At 32.5% G+C, this 25,353-nt stretch overlaps 2 protein-coding genes across 4 annotated transcripts in view; both read left to right on the forward strand.

Moving 5' to 3' along the window:
- The window catches only part of LOC139523591 (lysine--tRNA ligase-like), a 28,830-nt gene extending 26,731 nt beyond the window's left edge, over nt 1-2,099 (forward strand). For both annotated transcript variants that reach the window (XM_071317722.1, XM_071317721.1), the window contains 2 exons: nt 448-591; nt 915-2,099. In XM_071317722.1, coding sequence (XP_071173823.1) covers nt 448-591; nt 915-995 — 225 coding nt within the window. In that variant the 3' untranslated portion in view covers nt 996-2,099. The remainder of the gene's footprint in view (nt 1-447; nt 592-914) is intronic.
- Nucleotides 2,100-13,295: 11,196 nt separating this feature from the next.
- The window catches only part of LOC139523593 (glycosyltransferase family 92 protein F13G3.3-like), a 29,962-nt gene continuing 17,904 nt past the window's right edge, over nt 13,296-25,353 (forward strand). Inside the window, exon 1 of one of the 2 annotated variants that reach the window (XM_071317724.1) lies at nt 13,296-13,660. The gene's annotated coding sequence lies outside the window, so the exon portion shown is untranslated. Of the gene's footprint in view, nt 13,661-24,512; nt 24,639-25,353 lie in introns of those variants that run through there. The other variant, XM_071317725.1, reaches the window with a different exon arrangement.

Raw genomic sequence — 25,353 nt, forward strand, 5'->3', positions numbered from 1 at the left:
ATAACTAAACAGTTAGAATGCACATTGTTAAAACTCAAATGCCAACTAGTATGAAATTAGTACCCGTATTTTCCTGTAACAGTGTGACCTGCCTAATCCGACACCTGAGTATTCCAACATCCTGCTTTAACAGACACATTTTCATGGTCCCAAAATAAGCCTTTCCTTGCAGAAAAACCTGAGTATTCTGACACCTTGCTTAATCTGCCATTTTTTTCCGTCCCCCAGTGTGTCAGATTAGACAGGTTGCACTGTACTTAATTTATCTTTAAACTTCCCTTAAACAGTATCTTTCATTTCAATTTTACTGTAAGGATGATAAATTGATAAGCTGGTACTCATTGTTTTCTGATTTAAACTATAGAGTATTTTCTGTGCATGTTGCTCTGCATAAATTGCATCCATCATATAAAATTGATAGTTGATATATATATAAATGTTTTTCAGGATAAAGCAGCTGGAGATGACGAAGCTATGTTTGTAGATGAGAATTTCTGTACTTCTCTAGAATATGGTCTGCCCCCAACAGCTGGATGGGGTCTAGGGGTTGACAGATTAGCTATGTTCCTCACAGATTCAAACAATATAAAGGTAAAACATTAGTGTTTATTACTGGAAATTTTCTGATGTACTTATAAGTATCACTTTAAAAATCTATTTTGATTATTCTTTTTATCTGTATGCCTCTACTTTTAATGAGACATACTCGAAAATTTGTTATATGTTTTCAATTGAACTATAAATCTCCATTCATCCACAAATTCAATGGTTCATATTTTATGATTGAAGAAAGTGTTTTATTGTACCCTTGAAATCCAATAAATTAAAAAAGTCAATAAAAAGAAAGAAATTTACAGTAGTATAGATTATTTTATGTTAGCAAAAATCAAAACAATAATATTTTGTCTTTTTAGGAAGTATTATTATTCCCAGCCATGAAACCAGATGAACAGAAACCCCCAACCAAAGAAGGAGAAGAAGCAAATGAAAGCTAACGAAAAAAACATTCATTAAGATCTTGTTATTTATTTATTATTTTTAAGAATCTTAATTGCATGAGAATTTTCTTATTATGTAAGATATTTTCATAAGGCCATTTGTTAATGAAAATCCTTATTTCATGCAGGATTTTATAAATGACTTTTACAGTAAATCATTTGAAAATAGAAGATTCAGTAAGACCATTAACTTACCATATATAAGATTTTGAAGATTAAGATTTAGGAGAAAAGACCAGAAATATTATTTGTATGCAAAAACAAAACTGATATGTCACTCATTATTCAGAATTGTGTTAGGTACCTTAGGATCAATTGAGGGCTAAACAAAACAAAAATATTACACTTTTTTGCAGTGTTGATAAAAATATATGTACAGTCCTTAATTAAAAGAACTTTTTAATTTTGTTGAACAATGAAGCTTAGACGTCAAATAAGACATTTCTAGAATAACTTCAATTTTATCTTTATAATGGTATATTCTGTCATTTTGCATGTAGGACAAAAATGGCATTTGAATCACATATCTTAACCAATTCCTTTTACTTGAACATAGTGTTTTGAAGAATGAGAGGTTTTGGGAGCTTTTTGTTTAATCATTTGCATCAGTGTACCTATAGTTATATATGTATGATTTCTTGAGATAGGGTTTAGTTTATAGACCCCAAATATTCTGAAATTTAAAATTATATTGAATATGGGTGTTTGCTTGAAATTTCCTACATCAAGCTTTTTTGAAAGTGATTTTATTATTGAAACCAGACTGAGAATACCTAACTTGTAACGAAAACAGCTGAAATATGAAATTTTTATTAAATTTTCTGAAATTAAATTCTATTCACTTTATTCAAGTTTTTATTATGTAGCAGTTTACTGTCACTTTAAAAGTAAGAAGTCACTGCCACACAAATCAGTTTAATTGTTTTTTGTCTGATAGCAACATAGACAGAAAATGTTAAAGTACTTAATCAATCTCAGTTTACTGTGAAAGATGATAACAACAGTGTGTATATTTAGATTGAAATTTAGGAATTTATGTCTGTTTTATAAACATTGGTTGTTTGAGAGAAAAATAAATGTGCTACATATTTATATGATAAATGCATTGTTTTTATGTTAAAAGACAATTCTACAACAATGGACCCATCAACATAGTGGAAGTTTAATTTGAATTCCATCAATATTTGATACTAATCTTCATCTAAATAGGCGTTATGTAACTAGACCTAAATTTCACTTCCACTTCAAGAGAGGTAGTTATATCTCCTTGTCAGTTATTATCTAATGTTGCATCTAGCTCAGCTTCCATATTAAGGACACCATGGGTCATGATGGTTTTGTGGCAGTGTGGTTGTCTTGAGGGAGATCAATCGTAGGCCTGATCAACCCTAAAATTTAAAGCAAGGTGCATTTAGGAGCAGGACAAAATATAAAAAAGGTGTGGTATGATTGCCAATGAGATTACTCTTCACAAGAGAACAATGATACAAGTTAACAATAAGAGGTCATCTTACAGACTTCAACAAAGCAAATCCCATATCGCACAGTAAGCATTAAAAGGCCCTGAACATGCTAAATGGCTAATGTAAAACAATTCAAACTAGAAAACTAACGACCAAATTAATGTAATGAAAAATAAATGTAACACAGTAACACACAGCAGCTCCTGACTTCGACAGGTAAGCAGCTGGGAGACAGAATGATGTGTCTGGGTAGGGTGATATGTTTCCCTGTAGACTGTTATGCTGTTTTATTAACCAACTAAGTGCATTATTGCCAAAAGTGACTGTTTATTAAAAATTACATATTTTCTGTAATGGCCCTGTTTTTTTCTGTAATTGTTTTTTTCTGTAATGGCCCTGTTTTTCTGTAATGGCCCTGGTTTTTTTTCTGTAATGGCCCTGTATTAAGCCCTGTTAGGGTTTTTAATAAAGTTAATAAAACATAGTTGTAAAGAGTATAATATCTTTTTGTATTTTATTTAATTTAGTAACCAGCAACCAACATTAAAGAACCATATAAAGGGATCACTGTTCATCCTGTTTTTTAACACACATCTCTTTTAACTTAATATCTTGGATATTTTGTATATTTAAAGCTTTATAATGGTGAAGTACACATTATTTTGTTCAAACTAAACTGTCATAAAAGAGTAAGACAGTACATCAAGTTAGCAGCAACACATACACTTTTGTTCAGTTGGTTAATAAATATTAAGAAATGGGTGTTTTTATAATGGCCCTGTTATATGTCCTCAGTCAGTAATAATGGCCTCGGATGTCTGTAATAGCCCTCGGCGTTGCCTCGGGCCATTACAGACTTCCTCGACCATTATTACAGACTGAGGACATATAACAGGGCCATTATAAAAACACCCATTCATTAATACTATCAACTAGCATGTTAAAAATCCAGCTCAACGTGTGAATCTTATACAAAGCAGGCTTGTGTATGTATATTGGTTGTTAACAGCCACCTATTATTTTTATGCAGAGCATATTTGATGTTTGACTTGGAAGTATGAATTTTATATGAAAGTTTTATTAAATTATCAAATATAGAAATTTTCAGTATAACCATTATGTATGATATTTCTATTTCACCTGACACATAGGGTCAAATGAGCTATACCTATCAGTTGGTGTGTGTTATCTATTTACTTTAATTTTTTTCTGAAAATACTGGGACAATTGGAATCAGTTTTGGCCACAATCATCAGGTTAAAAACTGAACATGGAATCAAGTCCCAAGTTATTTTTTGCTCACCTGGCCTAAAAGGCCAAGTGAGCTTTTCTCATCACTTGTCGTCCGTCGTTAACTTTTACAAAAATCTTCTCCTCTGAAACCACTGGGCCAAATTTAACCAAACTTGGCCACAATCATCACTGGGGTATCTAGTTTTAAAAATGTGTCCGCTGACCCAGCCAACCAACCAAAACGACCGCCATGGCCAAAAATGGAACATAGGGGTAAAATGTAGATTTTGGCTTAACTCTGAAACTGAAGCATTTAGAGCAAATCTTAATTGTGGTTAAATTGTTATCAAGTCAAGATCTATCTGCCCTGAAATTTTCAGACAAATCAGACAAACGGTTGTTGGGTTACTGTCCCTGAATTGGCAATTTTAAGGAAATTTTGCCGGTTTTGGGTAGTACCTTTAATATTATTATAGATAGAGATAAACTGTAAACAGCAATAATGTTCAGCAAAGTAAGATCTACAAATAAGTCAACATTACAAGATGGTCAGTTGACCCCTTAAGGAGTTATTGCCCTTTATAGTCATTTTTTCAAAAAAATTTGTAATCTTTTACAAAAATCTTCTCCTCTGAAACTACTGGGAAAAATTTAATCATACTTGGCCACAATCATCAATGGGGTATCTAGTTTTAAAAATGTGTGCAGTGACCCAGCCAACCAACCAAGATGGCCGCCATGGCTTAAAATAGAACATAGGGGTAAAATGTAGATTTTGGCTTATAACTCTGAAACCGAAGCATTTAGAGCAAATCTGACAAGGGTTTATATTGTTTATCCAGGGAAGATCTATCTGCCCTGAAATTTTCAGATGAATCGGACAACTGGTTGTTGGATTGCTGCCCCTGAATTGGCAATTTTAAGGAAATTTTGCCGTTTTTGGTTATTATCTTGAATATTATTATAGATAGAAATAAACTGTAAACAGCAATAATGTTCAGCAAAGTAAGATTTACAAATAAGTTAACATGACCAAAATGGTTAAATGACCCCCTAAGGAGTTATAGCCCTTTACAGTCAATTTTTAACAATTTTCATAAATTTTGTAAATTTTTGTAAATTTTAACAAAATATTTTCCTCTGTAACTAATGGACCAAGTTCATTATAGATGAAGATAATTGTAAGTAGCAAGGATGTTCAGTAAAGTAAGATCTACAAACTAGTGTTGTCATTTCGTACACTTTTGCCTAACCGGTTACTCGGATAATTGTTCGACCGATTAACCGGTTAACCGGTAGTTTGAGTTGGTGCTTGCAAGCCTTATCAATTGTACCCTACACGTAGATATAAGATGTGGTATGAGTGTCAATTTGACAACCTTTCATCCAAGTCATAAATTTACGCTTTTAGAATTGAAGTTTGTTCTCTGGCATTATCAGGCTTGTCTGTGAGGATTCCTGGCGAAGTTTGACTTTTAATAATCAACTACACCGTATCAACTATAGCATTTAAACTTTGTTCCAACTTCAGATTGAAAAATAAAATAAAAAAACTTCTTGATCTCGTAGAATTTTTAATATGTCTGAAACTGATTATTCTTTCCTTTTCACTTGTTGTCTCCGAAAATGATGTGGAGTGTTTCATTTTGAGTGATTAATTCATGATAAAAAAGAAGATGTGATATGATTGCCAATGAGACAATTCTTCACAAAAAATTAAAATGACACAGAAATTTACAACTATAGGTCACTGTACGGCCTGTTTCTTTACTTTGTTTGCATGTTATACGTACTATCACGTATACATTGAGTACATTCACATTGGTTTGCATTTCACAATTTGAGTTAGCATTTCGTTTAAAGTAAGACTAAGCCTTGCACGACGAAGGTTGCACATTTAGATGTAGGTTTACACAATATTAGATCAGAAACGAAATAATGAAGTAAATCGTAAAATTTAATCGCATTACTGATTTAGAGTTACTGCTAAAAAAAACATGTATACTAATTATGTTTCTTTAAGATCCTGCCCCGAGCTGAGAGACAAGTTCTAATTAATTTTATGTTTATAGGATTAACAATAGCAATCAATTTACTGGACAACTGAACTGTCAAATTAATTACCACGACGACATTTTTAAAATAAAACCTAACTTTTTAATGATTTCAATACAAATTTATATAAAATCTATCAAAATTGAAAAAAAGTCCGGTTAACCGGTTAGCGTTTTTGGTATTCGGTATTCGGTCGTTCGACCGGTTAACCGGTTAACTGTTGACAACACTACTACAAACACATCATCATCACCAAAACACAATTTTGTCATTAATCCATCTGTGTCTTTTGTTTAATATACACATACATCAAGGTGAGCGACAATGGCTCTTAAGAGCTTATATGAATGTTGAAACTATTTTGTTCTACATTGCGCTGGACTTTTCACTTGTTTGTTCAAAATGCAAGTCAGAGTAAAGACATTGTATATATCTGATTAGTGCCGGTGTGGCTTTTTTTGCTATAGTTTAATTCCATATGATGACCTAGCTGTAGCTGTTTGATTTTATGTGAACTTATTTTATTATGTTTTGAACTAGGCACGTATCTACTGTTCCAAGGTTTAACGATCAAATTATTTATACAATATTGAAAACATAACATTTATGAAGCCACGGTTATTTTTTATTGAATACATCGTATAATATCATTCATTACGACTATGTGTTATGACCAGCAACAACCTTTCAAAAAGCTCCGTTTTACATGACAGTCATATGGTTTAGATTGTTTTTCTATATTCTCCCGAAAAAAAGCTAAAGAGAATACAATTATGTAGTGTCACCATTGTATGATATACTAGCTGTTTTGGCAATTATAATGCCATTACGCCAGCATGTTTCTGGAAATTATTCTCAATTGCTAAAAATTATATTTCTGCACATAAACTTCCTCAAAGTACTTAACATCTTCCAGGGACTTGAAGGACCTCGTTCCTTCTTTATCAAACATTTCGTTTTAGTTATTTGCAAGGCGTAATTTCAAAATTATTTTCCAATTTTCTCCCGTAATTTTTAAACACTAGTCTCGAAATTTTTCACAATATTTTTTATTTTACTTTATTAAACATAAACATAAACAACCAAAAAAACAGATGACACTCAACGACTTCACAGGTAAACGGGAAAGCGACAGGCGTCCAAATAAACGCCTATTGAACATTGAATATTGATGTGTACCATATATGACTTTGCCCCCAGTTCATTCAAATCTCGCATATTCTCGCATGGATTTTAATTGAACGCTTGACGCACTCAGAATTCTAGGTCGCGAACAAGCTTTCCCTGAACTACTCTATTGGCATTTATCCGTTTCAGATCCGTTCATCATCCGTTTTATTCGTTATACATCCGGTAGAAGTCCGTTTCTCCTTCGTTCAGCATCCGTTTTATCCGTTAAACGTCCGGTAGAAGTCCGTTGGTGAATTTATCTTCTAAACCTCCAACGGACACGTACCGGATACAAAACGGAAACGAAACGGACGAGTACCGTACAAAACGGACGCCTACCGGACGTGCAACGGACAATTTATCCGTTGGACGTCCGTTCAAAGTTTTGAACATGCTCAAAAATTTCCATCGGAGAGAACGGACGTCGACGGATAAAACGTACGCTAAACGGACATGCAACGGATATGGACGGACGTCTAACGGACATGAACGGATGGGAAAAAAAGTTATCCGTTAGGCGTCCGTTCGAGCTATCCGTTAAGGTGTGACCGAGGCTTTACATTTTATGTATTGACCAAAACTAAAGCAGAAAACTACTAGGAACATGTCAAGATAAACTACATAAAAAAAAAGATTTTAGAATTCTATCTTTAGCCATAGTTGAAGAAATATACTTAGATTCAGAATGGCAACACTGGCTCTTTTCACAAAAAAATATAAAGAGTAAAATATTTGTAAGTCATACACATTTCATTATAACTTGTTATCGTAAGTTTTTTCTGATAAGAGTCGATGGCTATCTAGATACTCCACAGTGTTGTTGCATTATGTAAACACATCAATTCTGCGCATGTAAAAAAAATGTATCCAGTGCTAAAGGAGAAAAACAATAGTGGTATTACTCCTAGGTACCCTTATCACTAAGACCTAGAATATTTTTTTTACATTTGAGACATTTCAAGGTGTCCACTCTTGATGTAGTTATTTATAGAAATTTTTATCAGTTAACTGATAAAAGATATAATTATAGTATAGCAGTTATTAAATGACAAAATTTATGATTAATGTAAGTACAAATCATATTTATTCTATTTGTTCAAATTATTAGGGAAACATTTAAATTTGAAGAGAAAGTATGAGGCACTAAAACTACATATTTTTTATACCCCCGCTTTGAAAAAGGGGGAGTATTATACTGTTTTACCTATGTCTGTCCGTCCGTCCCATGAATATTATCGTCGCATTTTTCTCAGGAACTACACTGCCAGGATTTCTGAAATTTGGTTTCAGCGTTTATATAAGTCAGCCATACCGTGTGATGCATTTTCAGATTCATCACTCGACAACTTCCTGTTTACCGAACACTTGTATCATTTTACACATGATGGCCAAGCAGTTGAAAATTTTCGTCGCATTTTTCTCAGGATTTCTGAAATTTGGTTTCAGGGTTTATATAAGTCAGCTATACCGTGTGATGCGTTTTCAGATTCATCACTTGACAACTTTCTGTTTACCGAACACTTACATATTTTAACACTATTGACATTATCCACTTGCGGCGGGGGTATCAGCAGTGGGCAGTATCTCACAGTTACAATTGTTATCTTTGTTAAAGAAAAATTTAAACAACAAAAATGTTCAGTAAAGTTATTTTTACAAATATGACTAAGAACAAAAAATTGTCAACTGATCCTTTATGACCTTTATAGGAGTTATTGCCTTGAAAGATTATTTCTAACAAATTTTAAAGTATTGTTCAGAAACTATGATATAAAAACTTTGAACAGCAAAAAAGTAAAGCAAAGAAAGACCTACAAATAAGACAATTCCTATACGATTTATTGGCTTATTTTCCGTATACTAGTCTACTAGCATGGCTAGTATATGACCAAAAATCTCAATTGACTCCGTATATGATCCGAAGTGATTGTCCTTGAATTTTATTTATTCTTTTATTAGTTCAACCTTATAGAATCTAAATATTTGTACTATGGTGTGATGGCCAGCTACCCTACACGTCTATCTTGGGTCATTCACATTACAACCCGTTCACACGCACACTATCGGTTTGCGTTCACTAAAATTCCGTTTAAAATGTCAGCCGTGAATCCTGGGCCAAATCACTTCAGGTAGGTACTAGTTTGACATCTGAATTCAACTATTAACTTAGTATACATGTGATGACACAAATGCATATTCTTGTCCAGAGTATCAGTGCCTATGCTTTTTATTTACAATTTCATAGGACTTATAGTTATACGTCCTTGCTATTTCTTGCGCAAAAATACCACGCTCATGCACAAATATTAATTTCAATCGCGAATGCGAAATTTTGGACACGGCAGTAAGAGCTTGACATGTGACTTTCAGCAGTCTGATTGCTTACGATAATCTGACTATTAGCTGTTTCTCTTTTGTTTTCTTTTTTTGAGTCACTGTCCTTTTATAAACTTTGACATTTTCGAAATGCCATGGATTTTTCTACCCAAGGAATAGTTTACTAAACTTCGTACTTTATTTGGCTTTTTTTAACTATTTTTATTCGAGCGTCGCTGATGATTCTTCGTAGACTTAACTCGTGTCTGGCGTTCAACATGTTAATAATCCTGGTATCTTTTTATATCTACATGTCTTTTAATATAAATTGCTTCTTTTAAGAGTATGTTCAGGTATTCATAAAACTTCTGAAAATAAGATGTTATACAAAACCAAGTTTCCCTGTAGAATATTTGGATTGATTTAAGTAAAATCAGGTAATCCTTAAAATGAGATGTTTTATGTACCAAAATAAGTCTCTATATAAAATATTGTTTGTGAGAGGTCCAAATGAAGCTGGTAACACACCAGCTTTATTTGGACCTCTCACAAAAAATATACGAAACCTTCTTTTAAGATGCATGCCACAAGTTTCACTTCACATGGAAAATGGACTTTAAATTTATCTATAAAACATATTTCCATGAGTACAGACAACTTCATTAACGAGTTGAGAATATGAAGGCATCCATGTAGGAAACAAAATATAAAAAATATGATAGATAAAATAAATGCATCCGGGTTATTAGTGCGTAAATCTATATTGCGATTGGTTTGTGCAATTTGCATTATACACCCGGTTTGTAGAAATAATACTATTGCAAATTCGTGCAATAGTATTATGAAAAAATGATGTACAATCACAAATAATAAATGAAATAGTCGAGCTTTAAATGTATATTCAAATAGTAGCAGTATATACACTTTTCTATTCACAATTATCCAACATTTCTTTCAACTGATTTGTGCAAGAATATAGACACTTTAAAACATTTTGATAAAGGTAGTTCATCACTATCTTCTTCTATTCGCAGTCAACTAGATCTATTTCAATTCAAAAGCAAACACAAATTTAGCAACAATCTTTTAGTCACCAGTCAGCGGTTTTAGGTTCACGTGTTGCTTTTTTTTTTTTTTTTTTTTTTTTTTTTTTTTTTTAAAGAAAGCAACTTTTACTTTTATATTATTTGTAACCCAATTGTGTAAGTTGAAAAGAGTAAGTTTGAAATAATGACTTAAATTCCCATATGTCTAACTGATTTCATTACTGATCGATTACCTTGATTGCTATGTACATTATGATATAGGTTATGTGTTCGCGTTCGTCTTGATCCATCTTGTATTGTAATGGTGATGGTGAAGTATTATATACATCTGGGAACAGTATATATCTAATTATATATATGTATGTTCCTGTATACATGTGGGTGTTTTTGTCGTCCTATTCCCTTTAACCATATCTTTATAATCTATGAATCATTTTAAATTGAAATTGAATTTAGACGATCAGTCATACACACGTACCATTAACCATATTATACGGTATAGATGGATTGAAAATATATTGCCTGATTATTTTAGCAGTTCAATTATTTACATTTTATATTATTATAAGTCAGTATTTAAAAAATTATCATTTAAATCAATGAAACAATTAACGGTTTGTCTAGTTGTCATATCAAATTGATTAAAAGCACGATCAAGTTTAACCGTAACGATGATACATTACGTAATAGAAACTGAAAAAATAAGAATAAACTTGTTTTTTTTTTATTGATTGATCAAAAACTAACACGTTAACATTACACAGACATGATTTTGTTTCGCGAAACAAAACTACAAATACTACATGAATTAGCCGGTGTAATATTAAATCGGATTAAAAAAAATCATTTTATCCATTATAGAGAATGAATTATTAACTTAATTTAAGTCGTATAAAACTTCTAATTAAAAAAACCCAACATTGAACAAGTTTATATACATTTTACTTGAAAGGCTAAGATTTACTAAAAAAAAAAAGGATAAGTTTTACTCTGAAGTTGAAGATCATTGAACATGATCTTTTTTTTTAAAAGAAATGATTTCTGTTATCAAAATCTGCATAAATGTACCGATATTGAATTATTGACTTGAAGACTTCCCAGGCACTGATTCACCGATACTTCGAAGTGAAACCTATGTTGAAAGAATGTAAACACACGTGATCTTGGAAGGTAAATAGAAATTCCAGATTCTTGTAAAAAAAAATAATACTACAAATCATTTAACAACTAGTTAATATAACAATATTTTCCACGTGCTCTGTTCTAGTTGTTTATAAATGTCACGTTCCGGTAAACTTCGGTAAAAAATTGGAAAGTATATAATAAGTTTGCGATCAACAACCACTGAATGAAATATTATTTGTCAATAATATGTTATAGAAGATGTAAAAAATATATAAAAAACATGCAAATCTTAGTTTGGTATATTTGCATACATTGGTTCAACATTTTCATTGACATTATGGTGTATCATAATAGACCCCCCCCCCCCCCCCCCCCACACACACACACAATAATATGGCCGTATTTATACAACAAAATTTACTCTTGAGTAGAAACAAACCTGTGCACCTGGAGAAGTTTTAAGACATGACAGGAACTAGATAATTAAATTTCAAATCGATTTTATGGTGAAGAAAATTATACACTTTTCTGGATTTGCTATTCATTTGTTTTCATTTCTGAAAAAGGGCAAAAAAAAAACTATGTTTGGAAACAGGTTTTAGAAACTCCTCTCCTATAATAATTACATTAGATGTATGTTTCATTATAATAATTTATTCTGATTGGCTAACTGCACATCACGTGTTATTCCGTAAGCAGTTGCATTGCTCAATACAATTTTTCACTCATGATAACACGTGCTCCAACAATAAAGTGCACAGGTGAATTAAATAATAAAATATATAAGATTCGTGTTTTCATGATCATAGCTAAAAAATGTAATTATAAGTATTGAATGCTTCTTTTTGTAACTTTATAGGGTTGTAAAAGCGTTGACCGTGCGTACATTTTTAGAATGAAGCGCGGAAACAAAATGTACTTTGGTCAACGCTTTTACACCCCAATTAATTTACAAAAAGAAGCATTCAATTCTTAAATAAATGTTGTGAGTAGTGTTGATTTCTGAAAACAAGAGGCAATTTAAACTGTGTAACTGAGTGGACCGTATCAAATGAATTTGTTCATTTTTCTATCTTCTGATGTCTGGAAAAAAAAATGCAATCAAAATCTAGGTAAGTTTTTAATTTTCTGAAACAAAGACAACATACAACTTTTATATATGATTATTTAGGTCCTGCCATGTCTAAAACTTTTCCAGATGCCTTGATTTATCTGTTCCCATAGTGAGATTTATGGTGTAAAAACGGCCATATTTACTAAAGAATCAAGAAACTCGTTTAATAAGACTTAAATTAATCATAGTAATGACTTTTAAAAGAGTTAAAACAATTTCCGATGTCACCAAGGCTTATTCAAGTTATTGTATTTATTTGTTTCATTGGATGAGTATCTCAATCAAGTCAACTTGTTCCGAATGTCATTGTTGTCAAAGAAGCTTAAGTTTCAATCGTAACTACTCGGCCATTCTCGCTATGCAGTACAATGACTTATTGCTGTGTGCAACCAGAAAGGCCTAAGTAGTTCCGAACGGCTAAAGTTTATAGAACTTTCAATTTATTGAACTCGAAATTCGAGGACATTTGATTAATATTGTTTTAGAGAACTTTAATTTCACTATGAAACGAAAGGAAAATCTACATCACAAATAAGATTTGAGGAAGCAAACTGATATCCCCCAAAAAATAGAAACACAAAATCTTAATGAATTTGTGATCTTGTTAACCTTTTCCTTATGATTGAAATGATTTTATGCTTTTAATATGATTGGTTCATTCATTTATTGAATCATCGATTCACTGATTCGTTGATTCACTGATTCATTGGTTCACTGTTTCGTCGATTCACTGATTCGTTGGTTCATTGGTTCACTGATTCACTGATTCACTGATTGTTACAATATACGTTATCTTTACAATCTATTTCCTGAAAAAAATAACATCACTGTTTCCTTGTTGATGTACACTTTTATTAATCAATGATTCATACATTTATATACTACTTAATGAACACACACAGTAATATAATATATAAAGATAGACAGTTATTTATATAGAGCTTCCTTTTTTTAAGCATTTATGCATGTCATTTTGTACACTTTTCCCGGCTTATATATATATATAATTTAATTATTGTGCGTAGAATCGTTCCTCATATGCGCTCGTATAAGAAAGATCTTTGATTTAAATGTCTAGATATTTTATATAGAATATAGATATATACATAGAATTGGGAGAGAAAAAGTTATTACTACCAAGTAAGTGTCAAACACCTATCTAGAATTTTTAAAGTGATAAATAATTAAATGTTATGTTGACATGAACTCAAATTAGTTGATATTGACATATTATTATTATGTATTTTTGTAATATAGATTTAATTAAAAACCAGTTGTTCAGAGAACCATTGATGGTCTTTCCACCAGTAAGGATCTTTTTTATATGAAAATATTAAAATTCGGGTTTAAACGTCAATTTTAGCGTCAAATGACAGCTTATTGGACGCTGATTCCAAAAATATATGGTTTCTATACAAAAAGATATACATAAGGGAGATCATTTTTTACTTCCGGTTTAAAAGATGTTATTTCCCGTATGTTTTGATAGTTTACTTGACACTGATTCCAAAAATAGATGGTTCTATATACTTTTACATTAAATTAGTAAAAAAAATGGCTACTTCCGGTTTACAAAAGGTCATTTCCGGTCGGCTTTTTCAAGGTCACATTGCTTGCAACCTTTTGCCAAAAGTCCCATGGCTTTATCATGTATATATAAGAGGAAAGGCAAAGGTCAAAATCTAGAACGTTAAATTTACCTATGACCTTGAGCTTAATTTCAAGGTCATCAACCAAGGACCTCAAATCAAAAGACTCTAGGCCTCTACTTTATATTGTTAATGAGTTATATTACCATACAACTAATATTAGATATAAAAGGGGGCAAAACTCACATTAAATGTTACGTACCCTTTTAAGTAAAATTTACATGTTACGACATGTCGCAACTAACAATTGTGTGAAAATATTTTGTCGATATCTTGTATGATTTCTGAAAATAAGAGATAACAAGCCAAAATCAAAAATTTGAACATGACCTTGACCTTTGACCTTGACCTCATTTTCATACTTTTTGAGCAAGGGCCTCAAATCAAAAGACCCTAGGCCTCTATCACTTATGGTTTTCCAGTTACAAATTTATTTCACTTATTTCAATACAAAAGGGGAAATAACTCTCATGGGGGTCTCATTGGGGGGTCCCGATCCCGGATCCCGCTTACTGTTTTGTCAAATTCCCGTATCCCGCTTACACTATGTATGTAAGCAATTCTCATTTTTTTGTCATTTCTCGGGTCCCGCAAGACCTCATTTCCCGTTTTCACGACACAATAGTGTCACGCTTACAAAAAATCGGCAATCCCGCGTCACGCTTAGACCCCAATGAGACCCACTCTCATATGGGGTCTTCGTAAAGCTTCGGTCAAAATAAAACGTAACATCCTGAGGATATAACGAGCAATTTGGAAAAATAAATTTGTCACTTTCTTTTACGGTTGCGGAGGAGATCTGATAACAAGAAAAACAGTGTTTGGGGAGATAACTCTTTCAAAGAAAGTGTTAGGTTAAACAGGGTGAGTTTCAAAAGCGTATAGACTGTATGATCTCATATACAAAAAAACTAAGCGACATCTTTTGAAACATTTTTACACCGCAAGAATAAAATTAGGCGGAAGAAAAAAATTAATCAGAACAAAATCAATAGGTCTTTCCACACGAAAGGTGGAAAGACCTAATAATCAGTGTACCAAAACCCTTGAAATATTGTTATAGTTTATAGCTTACAAAGTAGTATGTTCAAATCATTTTGCGAATAGTTCAAATGCTAATATCAAGGAACATTGTTGCATTTTATACTAAGGTACTGGTTTTTTTTTACTTAGATTTTGTCTATTTTAATAATTAAGAATCAAAGTGCAACTGTAAACCACAATCTTGATAACAAAAATAAACATCCGAAATTAAGAAACTTTACACTGTATCACAGTTAAAATGACCCCGATTCTCAATTTGTAATGTGTATAAATATTATATATAATACTTACAATTGTATTGGGGAAACAGTGCATAAAGCTATTAATATACATTTACCTTCCAGGGCCGTAACTACCTATGAGACTGCCTCCACTGAATTTTCTACATCAAATTTTTTTTCTGAAGTAATAAAATGAAATATTGACAATATATACACGAAGAACTTGAATTTATGTTATAAACAACACTAGTTTACAGTTTTAACATTGTTATCATGATACGTGATATGTCTGTCATTTTCCGGATTTTTGATCGAAAGTGAACAGTTTCAGTATTTATTTTATTTATTTTTTTCGTGTGGCCGTCCGTCTGTTATTCAGTATTCGTACGTACGAGAACACATATGAAACTTTGCTTTCGACAATTTTGAATAAAACATAACTATTCACATTTATTTTATAGGGGTCCAATCAAGCAGAGGAAGTTACCTTTGTATTGTGAATCTTTTAAGATATCGGAAATTCATTACCGGCTGCATCAGCGGTTGGGTCGTTTTTTTAATGTCTCCCGATCGTACGAGAACATTATGGTCAATGCCTCTCATTTGTTGTAGCAGGGACTTTCTATACTAAGTATATACTAGCATAGAAAGTACCTGGTTGTAGTTATTAACATGTCTGTTCAGCTTTCAACAATATTGAAATTCAAGGTCCTCGATAAAAAAAAATCTTGCGTTCTTTAATCTTGCTTTATATGGTTTTTTAACTTACCAGTTTTATTTCTAACAAAAATATCTTTAAATACAGATAATAATTGTTTGCATAAAAATTGCTCCCAGGATCCAGCAATACTGATGTTTCTTACAGTCACGGTCAGGAAATCGAAGGAAAACGGGTTATTTTTAGCCATTTTACTAAGAGAGAAAAATCAGCGGCCACGATGAATTTTAATGTTAATAATTATAGGTCAAAGTACGGCCTTTAAGACGGAGCCTTGGCTCACCCCGAACAGCAATCTTAGCTTGTTTTTGCATAAAAATTGCTTCCAGGTTCAAGCAAAACTGACGTTTCTTAAAGTAAGGAAATCGAAGGGAAACGGGTCATTTTTAGCCATTGATTGAGAGAAAAAAAAAATCGGCGGGGGGGGGGGGGGGGGGGGGGCTGCGCCCTCCAACCCCCTATCTGGGGGCCTCAATCGGCGGCCCCAAACCCCTGCCTCCCCTGAATTCGAACCCCAGTTACGGCCCTGCCTTCAGATAAAGGCGTCATAATTGAGACTTGTGAAATAGGATGTCACTTATTTAAACAACATCATTTAAGGGACGACATAAACAAATTAATGAAGGGAAAACTAAATTCAAATAGTTTGGAGTAAGGGGGGGGGGGCAAAATTGCTGCAAGTTTTGTTCAATTGACATCGATTTTATATATATCCTTATTGGTCAATCATTTTTTCCCAAATTAAGTTTAGAGGATGGTAGCACAGTGTAGATACTATTCTGTACGCTATCCGGAAGTCGCGATTTTCGAAGCGATGACTACCAACTGGCTATAACAGGACGGTTTTGCCTACGGTGACTTTTCTCACCATTTGTTTACACCTATACTTATAAAGTGCTTTGAACATCTTCAAGGTATGTAAAGCATCATAAATATGTGTAACTTTAACAAAAACATGCATTAGAATATAAAATATACGTGTGCATCATACCAACTTGATAGAAAAAAGTGAAATCGATGGACAATTTTGCTCTCGTAGTACAAAACAAATAACCTTTTATTGCAAATATTTGCATCAGTTTAAAGTTCAATATATACTGTTTCAATATTCGTTTCGTATTTAAGTAGAACATTCGTATTTCCCATAAAAAATATGTTTTCCTTGAGGATCCCAAAATAAATTACTGTACGATCAGTCCATAACTGACTGTATTCTAGTAGCGATTTCAAATTTTTTACTGTATGACCAGTCGTGATTTTGAAGAAAAAAACAAAGGCAATTTGAAGGTATCTACGTATTTATATGATATTATGAACTGTCAAGGGAACTTTACAGTGTAATATCGTTCATCAGACAATATAAATATAGATATGATGATTTTTGTAGACTGCAAAATAATTGTATTTTTGTTCCGTCAGTCATGTTTAAAATCAAACGCCTAAAAAGCAATACTTGATTTGATTGTGGACTTTGTAATAGTGTATAGTTGCAATTATCTATTTAGCTATAACATTTTAAAAAACTATTTACATCGTCCGCCGAAACATTCAGATTAAAAGTTGATATTAGTCGACCCTTAGAATAACTTTGGGATGGGGTGAAAAGGAGGCACATTATAAATATCTACTGACTTTGTTATTTGAAAATTGTTAATGAAATGAACATGTTAAATTCAAATCAATATAAATGCTGTAATGCATTCAAGTATACGAAAGATATATTTCTTTTTCATGATAATCCAATGACAGAGTTTCAATGACAGAGTTTCGCTGTTTTTATTCATCTTTTTACGGTCAAGAGATTTTGCAGAACTGGTAGATCATTGCATAATTCGTCATGATTCAGAAGAATTAAAGTTGAAAGTGGCAATGCATAGTCCGTATCTTATACAAAGAACCCCCATAAAAGATGTTTACTTAAATTCGAAATAGACGGTGCACAATACAGTCATTATAATTTATGATAAGGAATCCGGAGAGATTAATTAAGTCATATAAGTGACGGATAAAAAAAGGAGATCCGGCGGATTGAAACCCTTTTTAACTATCAATGCATTTGTATGGGAACATATATTTGGAATCCCCTTTTCTCCTGGATTGGACCCTCTCTCCATTTAAAAATGGCTGGAAACCCCATTGTATATTAAGTGGTAAATGAGGAGATGCACTTACAAAACCGGCCAAACATAGTATAACTGTCCAACGAACGAACGGAAAGACGGCCTTCATTATCATTATAAACCCCCGCAAAGTGTTGTACAATTGGGTGTCACAGCAATAGCTCTACTCCCAAAACAAAGTGAAGTAACTGTGATCAATTATAGGCTACAGTGCGGCCTCGAATGTGTGTAAATACATGCATTTTTGTATTACAATTAAATCTGTGCGTTTGTTCAATTTAAGTATAACGGAGGACAATTCTGAAACTTATACATACAACAAACCTTCCTATTGTTTTAACAACATTTAAACATCCTTATACTGAATGTAGTAAGTCGAGTACACCCTATTAAGCTAAACATGTTTCATATAAGTTTTCAGGATGTGAATTTATTGAAATATATTTGTGTTATTTAGAAAAATGACACCTTCTAAATGTATCGTAAATAACTTTGAAATCACTACTAGAATACAGTGAAATAACGACTGATCATACAGTTTCAAAATATACAAGCGAGACTGATCGTACAGTGAGAAATTCAAACAAGTGTTATTTTCTTATTTCTGGCTTCAAAGATCTGGTTGAAACTTTTACCACCACTTGAAATATATTTCATTTAGTTAATTAAGTCTGGTATTTACGTTAATTTGTACACTAAGAGGGTAAAACGATTGTTTTTAGGTTCACAGACTGATTGTCCTTAGTGATGCACTTGAAAATCTATTGATTAAGACAGAGATACGAATAATGAATGTGCTAAATTTAATTCTAAACCATTTGAGAATATCGATGTCAGCTGAATTAATCATTCAGCAATGTACAGATGACCCACTTACCGTTTAATTCAGTATATCCATCAAATTTCACATGCTATCCAAAAAGTTCTCGCTTCGAAAATCGCGACTTCCGGGTAGCGTACAGAATAGTATCTACACTGTGGGTAGGGAGGCTCAGTGAAAAAACTATATGAATTAAGTTTTGTTTTATCCTACATTGACCTTTTAATGTCGTCACTAAAGGGGTACTTGCTATGCGATATATATATGTTTCAGACCGTATGAGTATTTGGACCGTACGCGTACGGTCTGGACCGTATGCGTACTTTTTCAAAATACTCATACGGTCGGACCGTACGCATACGGTCTGACTAATATTAAGAAGTTGTCAAAGTTAATTAGATCCATATAACAGATCAATATAACTTAACTCTCAAACAGATATAAAAAAGTTTAATTGTAATTGAAAAAAAAACCTATATTTTAATGATTTAAAAAATTCACGCTAATTGAATCTGTTAATCTCTTGTATTTAACATGTCGATCACTCAGTAAAATAATTGAATTATGATCACTAAAATTGAAAATATCGGAAGTAAATATAATGTGGGAGGACAATTGTTTTAGAATATTTAGCAACTTTACCAAAAAATAGTTTTGCTAAGGAACATACACGAACTGCAAAAATGTAAATGTAAAAAATATTAGTACGTTACTTGTATACAGGTAAAAACGATATATATATATTTTTTTTATCTATTATATGAAATAAGACAGCCCTAGAAAAATCGCATTGCACGAGTTTCTTAATCTATTCATATATTTATTTATGTTTATATCGCTTATATGGTCATCGGAGGTGTTCTCAGTTCAACTCGATAGTTAATTAGATGGCGTTAAAAGGGCACTAGCTACGAGATATATAAAAAATCTAATTTTAAGTTTGATTTTTTTCTGTTCAATCAATTATAATTTGAAAGTGAAATAGTGAAATAACAATTCGCTTTTTGCAGCAAAAAAGGTTCAATTTTGTCAAATTACGCTAAGAAACATTGATAATTAGTTATTCACTTGCAAGTGAATGAGTCGACCTCTTTAAATCCGTATTCATGTGAACTTCAATGTCACCCCTAGCTAGAGATTGACAACGCATGCATTGTACGTGTACTGGTTATTTAAAAAAAGAATGTTAACAATGAAAGTGAAACTACGGTAAATCATTTTATTACTAGTTCGATGCACATTAAATCATTCGTATACGGTTAATCAAAGAGCTGATAGCTCTGAGGTGGAAGAAGATGAATAAAAGGTAACATGTTTTTCTTCAAACAAGAATGTGTCATAAGTACATGGATTTCCCGTCCGTACAAAATTTGCGCGACAACAATTTTAAAGGTTACAATTTTTAGCGAAGTATTTTGCACGATCTGGATTGTCTAGAAAAAGTGTCATATTTGTATGATGAGCTTGCATGCCTTTTTCTTAAGTCTGTTTGCATGATTCTAGTTTATTAAATCAATAGAAAAGATGAACATGTAGCTAGCAGACCAGGGTTTATTTTCTTGTGTAAGAATATATGATGCTTGTTGAAATTTCCAATTTTGAATTATGCACAAAGATGGACCTTTTACAGGTTGGGAACAACACTCCAAATGAGGGGTAATCCTCATTGGAAGAACATAACAACCCACTGTAAAACATGAGCACCTTTATATGCATATTAGTTGGTGAAACTTTCCCCAAGAACTATGCATCTATCAAGTATTAAATGGTCAAAACATGTCAAAAGAATTTTGTGATGTTTCTTAACTTATATCTTCTTTATTAATTTGACCCCTCATTTAGAAAAGTTGTTCCAAATATAATGAATTTTCCCACTTTTGAGTTAAAAATCTTAAAAAGTTTCTTTCTTGTTTTTCAAGTCAAGGGACACCACTCATAATGGGGGGGGGGGGGGGGGGGGGGGAGGGGGGCCCCAACCTGTTTGTTTGTGAAAAAAAGAAAGAATACTACATTGTGCTTTAAATTATTTAATTGAATAAATTAGTGAAAAAAAACTACTATTCAGTATTGTCTTTATGGTGGTACTGCATCATTGAATTTTGTCAATCAGCCATGCTTTTATCCTTAAGATGTGTAAGAACCCGCTTTGCAGATGAAGATTCACCTGCGGCAGTGCCATGTTCACGATTTTACAAGATGAAAACAACAAAGTTCAAAATCTAGCATGTTAGAATAATCTTCAGAGAAAACGTTTTTGATAGGCTTATCAATTTGATCATGAGAAACACAGAATTTGATTGGCTGAACACGATTGTTTTACCTTTGGAACAAAATAAGGAACAGATGATTTTCACTAAATCATGTTTTAGAGTTTTTTTAACGATTTTTAATATTTTTTAATAAATGCAATAATAAGAGTGAAGAGAATGAACACAGGGCGAACCTACTATATGGTCGAAAGAACTCAGGATGAACAGACCAAGGGTGAACATGTAAACAGGGCGAGTCGACTCGATCCAAATTCACACATGCGTAATACAAATATCGACATTAAAAATATCCGGTTACAAGTAAACAAACCATGTTCATATCGATGAGATGAAATTTAATAATTTACATAAATAAAAGGGTACATATTTACGATAGTGATCTGTTTTTCAATTCTTATTTAAAAATAAAAAGATTCAGATGTTTAATCTTGAAAAATCGGTGTCAAGAATCGGAAGTTGTTATGAAATTGTAATGCACAGAAACGGATGCGTCATACGGAGGATGTAACGGTTGTAAAGTCGACACCATAGGTCTTCAGAAGACTTGAAGTCTTCGACCACCAAAAACAATGAGAAACATCTATTTTTAATCTTTAAAACAAAAGCAAACAGACCTATACAAATCCAATTGCACGTGTCACGGCTGGTAATCTACACACGCAGAACATTTGGTTCTGCAATAAAAACCGTGAGAGGATTTTCCGGTTGTGCTTGAGTGGAGTAATTGTCACCGCTTCAAACGGTATGTACATTTCTAAATCTAGATTTTCTTATTCAACTGATCAAAATATTGAAAATCGGAGAATGTCATGCTGTGGTAAATACTTTAAAGAAAAAATACATGTATCATTTACTGTTGTACGTAGAGTTGAACTCCTACAAAATCAGTTGTCCCGCAAGAAATTGCATAAAAAAGTGACATTTCAATTTTGAAATGGTTCTATTTACAGACCTACAAGTTCAAATTTAGTTTTTTTTCGGGCAATGGGTATGAATGTTGTTTTTGGTGGCGTGTGCGCTGTCCGCCGTTGATAGACATCTTAATAATTCCAAAAACTAAATTTTTTCATGAAGTCATGCGTGAGGGAATCGGTTCTGATTGAGGACATCGTGAATGCGTGAGGGGAGGTACAAATCTTATCTTTATACTCAAGCTATCAGTCGTTGAAACTTACCTAAATTTGGCTACATCGTTCATGAAAAACACATATGTGAGTGTGCTTAAAAAAGTTTACGAGATTGGATTTTGAAATAATTGTAGGAACCTACATGTAGATTTAATAATATGTTTCACGAAGAATAAAGACAAAAAATGTTGTCAACGATTTTGTTTTCTTGCTACAAGTAAAAACTAGACCGATTATTTGCCCACATCTGCAAATTTGGAGATAGATTTGCAATTCAATAGTTAGACTTTGTTCACATAAAGAATATTGGGTGATTTATTGTATAAATCAAAATCTTAATACAAATATCAAATTTTGTGTTTTTAGAATCATCTTTTTTTTTTAAATAAACTATTTTAGCGGAGATAACTCCTTTCGTAAATGTGTATAACATGAATCTTAATTAAGCTTTTTTCAACTGATTTTTATAGTTCGTTCTTATGTTGCACTGTAACGTTATGGGTCATCGTAAATTCGCATTTTACTATTTTTATGTATTATATATAACTTGTTCGTCCGGTCGCTTTTTCGCGGGGATCGGTTTTCTCGTGCTTGAGACTCAATGTCCAGACTTATTTAAACAAATAATAAGTTTTCATCGGCGATATCATTTTCTTAGATATATGTGGTGATCTCTGTGACGTATATTTGACGACAGGACTACTCCCAGGGGGTTTAGTTCGCTTCGAGGGCAGGGATAATTTGTATCTCCATGGTTTTTTGTAGAGAGTCAATTTCAGTCCTCTTTTCCTTTTTCCTTTGAACAATGGCATTTTCTGAAATTGAACAAACAATTAATAGTTTGATTTCATTGAACCAGTGATCAGTTTACATCTATTAAAGTATAAGGATAAATCTGTGCTTTTAATCAGCATTGATCTCATTTATTGAGTCAACAAAAGTCACAAAGCCAAAGATTAAAAAAAAAATGTTTGTACTTCCCCTCACGCATTCACGATGTCCTCAATCAGAACCGATCCCCTCACGCATGACTTCGCGAAAAAATATTGTTTTTGGAAATATTAAGACGTCTATCAACACAGGACAGCACACACGCCGCCAAAAACAACATTCATACCCATTGCCCGAAAAAAAAACTAAATTTGAACTTGTAGGTCTGTAAATAGAACCATTTCAAAATTGAAATGTCACTTTTTTAGGCAATTTCTTGTGGGACAACTGATTTTGTAGGAGTTCAACTCTACGTACAACAGTAAATGATACATGTATCTCTTTGTTAAAGTATTCACCACAGCATAGCATTCTCCGATTTTCAATATTTTGATCAGTTAAATAAGAAAATCTAGATTTAGAAATGTACATACCTTTTGAAGCGGTGACAATTACTCCACTCAAGCACAACCGGAAAATCCTCTCACGGTTTTTATTGCAGAACCAAATGTTCTGCGTGTGTAGATTACCAGCCGTGCGTGTTGGTTTAATCTATTCATATATTTATTTATGTTTACATCGCTTATATTGTCATCTGAGGTCAAATCGATAGTTAATCAGATGGCGTCTGAACTAAAATACACACGAAACGAACCTATATATTATCGACCCCATGCTCTGTAAACTGTTTATTTTAGACTTTTGATAGTTTGGATAAATGTTTTATATTGTTATAAATCAAATATGAGAATTTGAGTCAAATCGGTGACCATGAATTTGACAGCTAGTGCCCCTTTAAGACTAAAATGCACACGAAACAAAGCAACATATTATCGAGCGCATGACCTCCCAATTGTTTATTTAAGACTTTCAATACTTTGGTAAAAAAATTTAAACTGTTATAAATCAAATATGAACATTTGAGTCAAATCGATGAACATGAACTTGACAGCTAGTGCCCCTAAAAATTCTCATGATACTTCAAATTTAAAAAAAAAGTTGAACATGTTTTATAGACTTCTATTCTAAAAGATGTGAACGTGTTCTAAAACAATATCTTCATGTACCGATATTGAATTGTTGACTTCCCAGAATATTTCCCCCTCATGCAGTGATCTTAACTTAGACTACGAGACCTCTCGTTATAACTTCGGAAAACGCACAGAACAAGTTTGAGGGGAAATCGTGATGAAAGCATCTAACACACGTGCTCTTAAAGGTAAATAGCAATAACAAAAATAGAAAGAACAAATTCAATACAACAAAACATCTTACAACTGATAATGACAAATAGGACTTAACACATGGAAAATATGAAAAACAAATTGTCTGGCCTTTTCAATTCACATGACTATCACGCTTTCCATGTGACCATTCTAGTGTGTATCCCCAGTCAAGCATGTGTTTGAGATAGTGTCACGGTTCTCTGATTGCAGTTTAACAACTTAAAATAAGCATTTATGAAAAATGTAGTGTCACTTACATTATAGTTATAAAAATTGAAAATAAGGAAATATTTTAATATTTAACCTGAACCTTGACTGACCTAAAACAATTCACATTTAACTTAGCAGAACAATCGCAACAGTGTTGATCTTCTGGTGTTTAACGACCCGTAACTCGGTCAACAATACTTTAACAATACTATATTAAGAAACGAAGTAGGACTTGCATGTCATAGGAATTTAAATGTATAAACAATATACTAACTTGGATTATTGGTATTATGGATTACAACGAACATGAACGACAACGGTAATACCATTTCATTATTAAAGGTAAATGTTGTTAAACACACCCGACGTAACCAGTGTACATGTATAGGAATACTAATTGGGACACCATACGTTTCAGACCGAAAACTAGATCGAAACTGATTAATTAGACCTATTATACAGACCAATTATGACACTATATACTCATGGAATCTAAAC

This window comes from Mytilus edulis, chromosome 5, assembly GCF_963676685.1.
Source record: "Mytilus edulis chromosome 5, xbMytEdul2.2, whole genome shotgun sequence".
NCBI lineage: Eukaryota > Metazoa > Mollusca > Bivalvia > Mytilida > Mytilidae > Mytilus > Mytilus edulis.